The 11,600-nt window shown below is 43.6% G+C and overlaps 1 protein-coding gene and 1 long non-coding RNA gene across 6 annotated transcripts in view; one reads left to right on the top strand and one right to left on the bottom strand.

Moving 5' to 3' along the window:
- The window catches only part of st3gal3b (ST3 beta-galactoside alpha-2,3-sialyltransferase 3b), a 42,990-nt gene extending 36,031 nt beyond the window's left edge, over positions 1 to 6,959 (top strand). For 4 of the 5 annotated variants that reach the window (XM_086128333.1, XM_086128334.1, XM_086128332.1 and 1 more), the window contains 2 exons: positions 779 to 925; positions 2,499 to 6,959. In XM_086128333.1, the coding sequence (XP_085984459.1) occupies positions 779 to 925; positions 2,499 to 2,588 (237 nt within the window). In that variant the 3' untranslated portion in view covers positions 2,589 to 6,959. The remainder of the gene's footprint in view (positions 1 to 778; positions 926 to 2,498) is intronic. The other variant, XM_086128336.1, reaches the window with a different exon arrangement.
- Positions 6,960 to 7,426: 467 nt separating this feature from the next.
- LOC147194726 (uncharacterized) lies at positions 7,427 to 9,627 on the bottom strand. Its single transcript, XR_015102884.1, has 3 exons — positions 9,499 to 9,627; positions 8,917 to 9,248; positions 7,427 to 8,323 (listed from the first exon to the last, which is right to left on the bottom strand). It is a non-coding gene; the product is annotated as an uncharacterized LOC147194726 (long non-coding RNA).
- Positions 9,628 to 11,600: the final 1,973 nt, after the last annotated feature.

Genomic DNA, 11,600 nt, shown 5'->3' on the forward strand with positions numbered 1-11,600 from the left:
GCAGGACTGCTCTCGGCGAACATCAGCCAGGCACAATCCTGTGGGGCTCTCGGAACACCCCTTCGTGAACCCAACATGTGTTCAACATGTGGGCATCTGATCGGAGTGTGTTTCTGCTCATTCGTATTAGGGCATTTGTATTTCCGCGTATCATTGTATATTGCTGTCTAACGCGGCAGGGTTTTACGCTCAGGTCTTGCCCCCCCCCCCACCCCGCCCCACCCCTTCAGCCCTCTTTTCCCAGCTCTCCTTTTGACCATCATACTGTATGTTTATGTACCGGTATGTAGAAATGAATGGCTAGCTTGATTGGTTATACCTGCGTGTGTGTGTGTGTGTGTGTGTGAATTAATCTGTATCAGAGCACACAGTAGGGGGTTGGCCAGCTGCTTGTTCAGGTCCACCTACCCCGAGGGTTGCAAATCAGGGTAATGATTTAAATGGGACCTCCCTCCACTCTTTCTTCTTTAAACAAAACACACACACGCACACAATCTGTAACCCCCCCACCAACCTCAACCCCTCCCCCACCCACACCGCCTCGATCTGGGTCAGCCCGAGGCGATAAGGGAGCACAGTTCAGGCCTGGAGATCACAATGTCATAGACGACGGGGTATCACGTCTTCCAGGTAATAGTTAAAGAACGAGTCATCAGAGATTCGTAAGTCATGGCGGAAGGCAGAAATAAGGAAGGGGATAAGGAATTGGGCTGCACGGTTAGGGAGGAAAATTGGAAACGAGGACTGATCCAGAACTTGTCTGTTTCTTTGGCGACAGAACATTCCAACTTTAGGCACGGTTGCCATCACGATGGCGCTGCATAACTGTGATGAGGTGGCGGTGGCCGGCTTCGGCTATGATATGAACGCGCCCCACGCACCCCTCCACTATTATGAGGCCGTCAAGATGTCTGCTATCAGAGAGGTGAGTGTTGTCTGGATGGAGGGAATGGCAAAAAGGTGGCATTTCCATAAACAGAGTAGCAATCTGTCAATGGGAGTTACTGTACATCGGTGGATGAGAGAAAATCTGGCCTTCACATTAGTTTTAATGATTTGCAAATGCCGCACATCGAAACTTTTTTAAGTTGCACTTCTCACGGGTACTCATAAATTTCACATGGTTCAAATGCTTATGCATACTAAATATGACGCTAACTTTGAAGTTTTCCAAGTTTGAAGGCCCTTTTTTTTTTTATCTTTGTTTGAGCCAAAATGAGCGTTCAGCCCTTTTCACACTGCAGTTAGCTTTAGGACTAACAAGTAGATGACATACTGTGACGCGTTTAAGACGACTCGGCTACCTGCTCAGCGTGTAATACGGAATACCTCGCCGTGGTCCCGGTGGAACTGTAATTCACCATCAAGATTAGAACTAAGTTCCACCTTAAGCCTGTTGTAAAGGATGCACGAGTTCTCGTCCAAACCAGCGGCAAAATTGTCTGCGCATACTTAATTTGTAGATTGCTACGTCGGCAATTCCAAATACGGCCAAACTGGCGACCAGGGCTCAAGTCTTTTTTTTTTTTTTCCCTGCCCCACAGCCAGTGTGAAAGTCATGACTCTTTATTGAACGGAACTACCAGTCAAATTCAAAATAAAAACATTTATCAGGCGCTGCTGTAGACCACAACTCAGGCCCGGGTGCTCACATTGAAATAAAACCAGCCAAACCTGATTCGAGATACGTTCATGGCTAGGCCACGCCCCTTAAAGGCACACAATATTACTTTACATTCTTTTATTTTTTTTCCTCCCATTTTTTTGGTGCTTGGTTTATTACAGTTGTGAGTTAGTTTCTGTCAGTAGAGTATAATTTCTCAAATCAATGTTTGGGGGGGATGGGGGGCAGTCGAAAAATGAATACAAAATGACTAAATAAAGATGTTGAATTTGTCCAAATTTTCCATATGGAATTCCCTTGGCCATCGCTCACCGTATGGCCACTCTGAATCACCTTTTATGCTCGTCCTCGGCGTTTACGCTGAAAGGCAGCGCGAGCCAAGCGTTGACGTGTGTAAACCATGAGCGCCGTTTGATGATAACCTTCCCCTAAACTCCCAGTGGGCTGTTTGCGTTTATTATCATCTTCATCAACGCTGTCATCATCAGCCATTCATTTGTTGGCCGTGTGGCGCACTTGACTCTGCTGCTGTTTTCCTGCGCTCGTTTGGTCTTCTGAGCCCAGATAATGAAGTTGATAAAGACAAAGTCTGTTTCCCATCAGGGCCGCATGTGTTTCACGACCACTGGTCATTTGACAAATTATGCCTAAATCCTGTGACAATTTTGTTTTTGGTGTGTTTAGTTTCATCTAAATTATTTTATTCACACAAAGGGGCGTACTTTTACAGTTGTATCTTGACTTATACTGCTTGCCCCTCCCCTCTCCTTTGATTTGCAAACAAAAGTTAAGTTTGACATACAAACACAAAATGGCGGTAGCAACCTCAACGAGGGCTGCAATTACAAACACTTTTTTTTTCTGATTCCCTCAGTCATGGACGCACAACATATCCAAGGAGAAAGAATTCCTGCGCAAGTTAGTGAAGGCCAATGTGATCTCCGACCTCACCAACGGTATCTGAGCACATTGGCTTCTGTTCTCCTTCCCTTTGGATCTCCTGCGCAGGAAGCCAGGGAAAGAGCAAAAGAACTCCTCCGGTGTCCCAAGTGGCCTCCACATACTGGGAGTGGGTTCCATATCAATGGAGATGACCTTCAAAAATAAGTTAAGTGGTGATGTGCACACACGCGTGCCTTCTGAACCAAAGACTCCGACCGATTGAAGCAACACGGAAGGGGAGGACGACGCAATACGCTCACTTCCTGTTTGACACTTGAGCGTTTTTACCAATATCATCTCCGGGATCACACCAATGACATGACATGCAGAAGGCGGGACAAAAGCGAAGATGGTGCAGGGACGGGCCAAGTATTAGCAGTGCCAAATGTACCTCGAACGGGGGAGAGGTGGCACTCCTCTCCTTTTTCTTTGCTGCCTGAATGTATTCACTTTCCTCGGTGTACATAGCAAAAGATTTTTACTTTTTAACGAGCTGCTGCAGCAGCATCCTCATCTTCTCCTTTCTGTCTTCGCCGTTTCGCTTCTGTCCATTTTCACACGAGCAGTTATGTCGGGAGTAGGAGAAGCGCTTGGAACAGTTTGCACTCACGTGGCCATGGATCCTCTCTAAGGCCCCTTCAATTCTCAACAGAACTCGTCTTTATTTGACATCTTGTGGTGGTGAAGATTTAAGGTTGATTTAACAAACCCAGTGTCCAAGCATATTCTTTTTAAGTGTACTTCATATGAGTCTCGAATGCGGGGTTTCCCAACCTTTGTTGCACCAAAGCACATCAAGAAAAGTCTCACAGTTCGCTACCAAATTTAAAAAATGTCCTTTTTAAACCATTTAAGGGACATTTTCTTTTTGTCCCATCGCCCATGTACCGCTCCATAAACTTAAAAAAAAAACTTTAGATCATTGAAGGCCTCTGTAGTGAACACCAAAAATCGATTTCCAAATCGAAATAGCCTGAAATCTTTTTTTTTCCCCCCTTGTGGTGCTATTCCAGTTTTTGACCATTTAAGGCCACTGTAATTGTCACCTAATTGATACAGGGGAAATCCGTTTAATTCTGGGTTTTCTGCTGTTCCACCCCAAAAAAAAAATCTCATGGTCCACCATCAAAAACCAAACCTTTTTTTGTATCTTGTAAGGCCACTCTAGCCCTCCCAATCATCGTTTTTCTTGTTTATACGAGCTGAAATAAACATAATTTTGGCTACTACGCTGTTACATGGGTGGCGGGGACTCACAGCACACCACCAAATATAAATTTATAATTTTGGCCACTTAAAGCCACCGTAGTTTTCATCTATGTCAGTTCCCAAGTTGATACAGACTGAAATTGATTTAATTTTGACTGCCACGCTATTTACCAAAAAAAAAAATAAAATAAAAATAAAAAACATCTCACCGTGCTACGTTGTTTACATAAAAGAAAAAAAACAATCTCACAGCACACCACGCAAAAACAAAAATGGCCACCATAGTTCTCACCTGAATCAATTTCTAAGGCCATACAGGCTGAAATCAATTCACCTTTTGATTTATGCCTTGACATTACAATGCCACCGTCGTTTTCACCCAAATCATTTTTAAAAGTTAATTAACTATGTGCCATGAAAGTTAACTCTAATTAACTTTCATGGCACACCACCAAACAAAAATGCCACAAAAAGAACATATCAATAGAATCGTCCTTTGATTTACTCACATCATGTCCTTGTGAAAACTTTCTGTTGTGTGAAAGACAACAGTTGGATCTACACATTAATTGTACCTTCTGCCATCTAGTGGAAGTGGATCCTACTGTTCTGCCTGTCACTATACGTTGCTGGCGTAGATAGACGTACCAAGATACATAATTTGTCGTAAATAGATCATCATTTTCGAAATTGGCTCATTTCCCACGACCGAGTGGTTGGGAATCACCCGCGCTTGAGTGAAACCAAGGAGAGGCCATTTTGTTTTTCTTTTGCAAGACCAATCACTTTTCTTCAGCTCGTCATCCCTGTCACATGAACCCCCGATCGGTTCCATCTCTCATGTGTGCGTTTTAGTAAGCGAGTGCAACGGGCCAGTCCTGCCCACGTTGCCTCGTCCGGTCGGGTGACTGAATGTTGAATCGTTTTCCATCCTACCCGTTGCAGCAGCTCTCGCCGCGCTTCAGAAATTGGTGACGCGTTCCGATTGTCGAGAAATAGATGTATATTGTTTTCATTATTTATTTAGTTACTGAGACCCAGCGTTTGGATCACAGGCGGGCCTGCTTTCTTTTCTTGTCGCGTTCCGAGGAAACCTGAAATCTGTTTGCCTTGACCGTGTTTGCTTCTTCGGCGATTGCGGCCAGATTTGTTGTCCGGGAATGATTTTTGTTTGTCTGTTTGTTTGTTTTTGTTTCTGTTGCGTCATCTTTTCAAATCACTCTTTGGCTATTTTCATATTGCTAACGTGTACTATAGCGATATAACGCAATCAACAATCTCAAGGCAGTACTGTCCAAGTATCTGTTTGCTTGCCAACATGCCAATGACATAATCCGTTTTGTTAACCACGTGCGTTTGAAAGCTTCGTGATTTCTCTTTCACTCTCAGGTGGCTTCTCCCCCCCCATCCCACCTCTCCTCTGTATCTGCTTGTCCGCTGGAAGTGCATTCTTACTGTAAAGGCACCTGTGCTCAGATCCCATGCTACTCAGAAAGGATCGCGGTTTGCGAACCGTAGCGGGCGCTCACACTGCCTTACGTTTCATCTCCTGGAAACTGTAATGAGGTGAAGCTCCGTTGATCCACTCTGAGCTGTCAGCTGCACGTCATTTGGGAGATTTGGGTCCACTTTGTTGTGTGTCTGGTGTGTGTGTGCGTGTGCGCATGCATCTGTAGATCCAGTTAAGGAACGCTTGAAGACACTGGTTGTCTATTTTTTTTTTTTTTTTTTTTTTGAAGCCGTGGGCTACAATCTGCATCGTCACTTTCCACTTGCTGCTGCTGTAAAATTCAACATACAGTGCTCAGAAAAAGGGCCACTTGGATGCCTTTCTGTGACTCCCCTGGTCTCTGTTGACACTTTGTGACACTCTGAGGTCATAAACATCAAACGGATTCTCCTCAAAGGTGGAGTGGCACTGGTGACAACACTGGAAGAGTCACAGAAAGGCATCCGAGTGCCCTTGGAAATGTTGTGAATTTTGCCATTCAGCCCTGTAAAAAAAAAAATGCTGGATCTGCTTTCGAAAGTTAAGGGGTCAAGATAAGTCCACATTTGGAAGGTTCTAGTGCATTTTAGGTTCACCCTGAAATATAACTTTTTGTGAGTAGTGTGTTTGCTTCTGTTGGGTACTGATAGTCACTTTTATTCACTTGGTTGATTTTTCCATTCAATCAGATGTGCTCATTTTGGATGCATTTCATTTTAAAGGGGGCGTATTATCCTTTTTGCAAAATTTAGAGTCGCCAGGTACAATAACGTGTTGTCAAAAATCCCAATGGAGAGTACGTACATTTTGTCTTACTGCAGTGATCTCAGCTCCTATTGACGGGCAAATGACAAGTACAGCCTTTGTTACCATGACAACCGTATATGGCGCTGGAGGAGTTGCAACAAGATAATCGGCCGTATTTTCATTCAGCGCAGACAACACTTCGCCGCACTACTTTTCAAAAACTCCCAACTGAACACCCAGAGGCACATTTGTAGAAATGAACAAATGCAAGATGTACTTGGATGTTTCATTTCCCACTAAATTGGTGGGCAACTATTTTCACACAAAGACTTAAAAGATCCATGTTCAGTATGCCCCCTTTAAATTGAAAATATGTGCAAATTTTCATTTAAGTTGGCAACAGAGAAACTTGAGAGAGGAGTTTTGGCAAATGCGCTCCATGCACACGGGGGGGGAGTAAACAATGGCCAGTCCCAAGTATGACACATTTCGCCTTGTCAATTTGACTTTCAAACACACCTCCGAGTGTTTCGACTGGTGTCCTTGAATGCACCAGCAGGATGTGTTTTGTCGATTCAGGCATCTGCAGCGTTCCATGTTGACGCTGTGCCACTTTGGCATCGTTATACATCAGACTTGATCTGGCAGTCCCTTTGACGTGAAACAGATTTTCTGTTGAAGTGCCGCACTTTCCCCATACCACCCCCCCCCCCCCCCCACACACACACAACCCCCCCCCCCCCCCCCATGCAGTTGCTATTCAGGTGGACTGGGGCCCAAATCTCCTTGATGAAGTCGAATGTATTCAATCAAACATGTTGATTATTTTGCCTTTTCTTTTTTTTCAGCATCATCAATGGCAGGTGATCAAAATGAAGGTGTGTTACTGTCTGTTTAAATTCAAGTGTAAATTGCTTTCTGCAGCCCAATAAAAAGGTTTGTAATGGACATAGTTTGTGACTGATTGTGGAAATTGTCAGGATACACCCACCGCCCGCTCTAGGATGCACTGAGAGAATGAATGGCTCCAACAAGACTACTTGTATTTACAATTTATCTTTGTCGTTTGCAAGCGCTGCATCATCTGCCAGGGGAGCAAATAAGCAATAAGGAAGAAATACCCAAACCGTATTTTAGGAAGGAAAAAAGGGCCACGTTAATCATGCAAACAATATTCCAGGGCTTGATAACATTGTAAATTCTTAGCGTTAAAGTGGGGGGTGGTCTTTAAAATTCAGGTTAGCTCATTTAGGTAACTGCTGCAAGAGCATAGCTACTATTACTTGTCCCGGTAGTCTCCACATTGAAAAGAATGCAAGGCAAAACAGGCATGCCAAATTACTCCTGTTAAATACGGCAAATAGATGAAACATAATGTGAGTCTTTTTACAAACAGAAATATAATAAATCTTTATTTCATTGACGTCTGAAGTTCCAGAACAAGGTGCTTTGGAATCAGCATGACAAACTACAGCCACCATCATAAACCCAACAAATAACATACAGTAAAATTTTAATCATTGTTGCACAAAAAAAACAAAAAAAAAGACCGATGCCAACTCATTCCTCTGTTTTCCTGTGATCCCATCCTTGTGTCCGGCAAAGTGACCCTGGTTTTATGGATGTGGCCTTGAGGGATCTATTCAAGACCCGTTCCACGCATGCACGCACGCACTCCATAAACGCACAACTTCTCCGCTGCAGCCGTGAAAGTCAAGCTGTCGTTTGTACACACGCTCACACATTCACGTCGATGTCTTAAACAAAGCAGAGTGTCACTGGGAGTGAGTGGCCTGTCCAGCTGTAAGTTGGCTGCACCATTGAGAAGTGTCAAGAGCCTATTTTGACAAAATAAGGGGAAGAAAGGATGGATATGTTTTCAAGCGGAGGGCATGAAAGGAAAAGGCAGTTGAAAATTAAAATACATGAGCGAGTATGGTACAAACACCTGAAAAATCCACACTGTATAATAATCTTCCCACCGCTGGACTGGACCAAGCCATTTTGCTGTGAACAGGGTGACGGGACCTACCACCCCCCCCTACCCCCCTTAGAAAAGTCACACCTCAAAGCTCTGGTTCCTTAACAGCTTTCCCAGCTCCACTGGGTGGGATCGAGAGGCGGCTGCAGCGGGAGGATATTTACCACCTGGGATCTCCAGGAAGCGGCCAACTGTTAGTCCAGCATACGGACGTACGAACGAGCCTGCACCTCTTCAAATGGCGGGCCTTCAATTTTGTGCGACAGGTTCCCCGCCTTGCCCTTCTCTCAGACGACTTGGGAGAAAGAGGCCGTGACCCCCAGGCCTGAAACTGAAGAGGTGGAATGGTGAGATAAAAAAAAGAAAAATCAGCTTTCCCTACTTCATGTTTGGTGGTCTTCAGTGTTTCACACACACACACACACACACACACACAGGCACGTGCACACATTCAGGTACATTAAAAAAAAAACACAATATTTTGTTTTTTTACATAAAAACGGCATGACAAATAGGCGTGGCCAGTCATTTTATTGTCATATATCGCTATTGCTTCAGAGGCGCAAAGTCATGTAGTTAATAACGTTGCGTTTGGCTGAAGCGGGTGTAAAGTAACGTGGGCAGACGAGGCCGACGAGACGACAACATATAACCAGTGATCATCCATCACTTTCACTGGGCGGCCATTTTGCCACTTGCTGTCAACTGAAAATGACATCACAGCTCCTCACGAAGTTCCTGTGATGTCATCTTCAGCCGACAGCAAGTGGCAAGATGGCCGCCCCCTGAGGTGGTCAAAAACAGGTGGATTTTACTGCGTAACTTATATTCCACCCACACGTAATATTTATCACAATGCCTTGTCAAGGCTAGTGGTGCTGAATAGAACATATTGTGAAGGATATTTTTGCAATGACATCTTACCAAGGCAGTTATTCTTTAAATTTGCAAAAAGTCCTCTTCTCCTAGGATCCATTGAGGCATGGTTGGAGGAATTTGATGTGGAAGACTCCAGAGTCCTGACTTCATTGCCATCAAAAACCCAGATTGTGAGCTTATCTGCTCCAACATGGGCCACATCTGACCTAAAATAAATTCTTCTGGATGAATGGACAAAAGTTTCCACGGAAAAACTTTCATGAAGAGTAGCTGCAAAGGGGTACTGGGCAGTGGCAGTTCTAGCGGGGGGTGGCGTATGTGGCTGAATCTTGCAGCATCTTTCCAGGAAGAGTCAGAAGTATCGGGATCTGCTCCCGCTATGGAAATCGAAACAAATCCACATCCCATAAGTGGCCTGAGATCCTCGATTTGTACAAAGTTATGCAAGGGTCTTGCATTCTTCCAAGGATTCTATATAAGGTTTGTGACGTGTGCATGTGTGTGCGCGTGTGTGTATGCGTGTGTTGTGCTTGTATGAGGCGACTGTACAAACATTGTCACGCTCCAAAGCCTCAAACAACACCTTAACAAGTTCATCGCTCACAGTGATGGATGATGTTGACTCACTTGTTACATGTTGTGGCCTCGGCAGCAACTGGACTGCTGCGCCATTCCTTTGAGCGTTTTTTTTTTTTTTTCCCCACCTTGCGCTGTAGCCGATAGCGTCCTCAACCGCTGGGCCGGCGTCCGTGGGCCTTGAATTTAACAAAACATTATATTGATCATCAGCATGTATGTCTTAGTAGCGCAGTTTTCCTCCGCAGTAACATTCTCCAACAAGTGTTCAGGAAGTCATGGAAGGCAGTAGTGAGGCAAGATTGTGCATTAAGGGATATCTGTGCGCTATTAGTCCTACTCGTGATGCGCTAGAGATTAACTAGTAACATTTTCGGACTCATACTAGCTAAGATCCTTGCTATGCAGCTTCAGCTTCATTGGCTAGCTCACTCTTTGTACTCACCGGTCAGACAAATTAGCACGCTAGTTGAACAACTAGCATGCACTAGAAGAACGAGTATGCCTTACTAGTAACATTTTCTTCCCCCACTACAACAGTATGACATTCCTGCATACTAGTTGGTCAACAATGTGCCTTGTGAGGTCAAACTACGTACTAGTTAACATTTGTGCCCGACTAATGCTACCATTGTGTCAACTATCAGAATTTTATGACTTTAGTTGTGCTACTGTAAGACAACTCCGACACATGCTCACACTACTTGTCCAACTAGTGAATCTTATTTTGCCCAGTTTAAATTTTATAATGTCACACCAAGTATTAGTAGCACACATTTGTCAAGCAGTGCACAGATTTGCCTCACTGACACATAAATGCTCAAACATTTCAGCAAGTATTCGTTATTCTTGATATCCAGTGTAAGGTCAATTTATTGAGTTTATACCCAATGCGTTTTTTTGGGGAAATACTCAGAAGCAGTCTATTCCCGGCTAAATGAAGAATTATTCAGCATGATGCGTTTGTTCAATACAGTTCACTTGTATTTAACTTTAAAGTACAATTTAGTTGTATTTAATTTTCAAACTGTTTTCAAACATTCATGTCGATATTTTTGGGGGGTTTAATTTCTCATTCTTCTTCATGAAATCATCATATCGGATTTTTCTTTTTCATTTTTTAATTTTTTTTGGTTTAATTTATCATTCTTTGTCTTTTTCATTTTCTGATGTTGATGTTCACACTGTGCATGTTGTGACGGCAGTTGACTATAAAATAATATCAACTTTTTATGCCAGCTGTACTTGAACGTTGGTCATGATTGTGCTGCTTGGATAGCCAATTTTTATATATATTTTTTTTTAGGTGATGCGAACCACTGCTCAAATCTGTTTTTTATTTTTTTTATTATACATGTGATTGTGCTATGTGCACCAAGTGTCGTGACATTGTGTCCCGTCTGTGTAGTGTGATCTCCCAAGTGCGTTTTATCTCCCAAACAAAACATCAATGGCTTTCACCCGCTCCAATTGCTTCGGAGCCCATCGTATTATCTGACTGTACATTCCTGCATGTCACCCACTTGAAGCCGTGCTCGTTGTTGTCACGGCCACTATTAATAGAGGCGCAAAACGGGGATCCTCCCTGCCTTTGTCTCTGCCTTTTGCGAGGTGAGTGGGCCCTCGGTGGAGAAGTGTTTACCCAGCCTTTGTGCGCAGGCGGGCCTGCAGTGTTTGCCATGCAGGGAGTGCCTCGTCGTTGTGTGGAAGGTGGAGAGCAGTGATGGGCTGGCAAGGCGGACTGGCAGATGCCTGCATTTACAAATCCAAAAAAAAAAACAAAAAAACGTTTCATGAAATTGGCGGTTGAGTTCCTGAATTGATAATATCGTTTTATTCACTTTATTTTTCATTTGTGCTCATTTGTGTCATCGGCAGTGGCGTGCAAAGCACAATGAATGGATGAGGACCTGATTTTGGTTCCCCCCGAAATTTTTTTTGTCAACGGGTGTCAACATTTTTTTTTTAATCAGAGATTCAAGTCAGCTTTTCTGGGGGTTTTTTTGCAGTGATTTTCATCTGATTAATTTCCAGAGCATCTCAGGTTTCAAAATATAATATGTAATATAGTTTTTTTATTAATTCAAAATTAGGTTCAGCAACAAGTGTATTTTTCTCGGTAACTCATCGCGATAAATTATAGGAAAAGTCTG

This window comes from Hippocampus guttulatus, chromosome 14 (assembly GCF_054856545.1).
Source record: "Hippocampus guttulatus isolate MCC_2025c chromosome 14, RoL_Hgut_1.0, whole genome shotgun sequence".
Lineage (NCBI taxonomy): Eukaryota > Metazoa > Chordata > Actinopteri > Syngnathiformes > Syngnathidae > Hippocampus > Hippocampus guttulatus.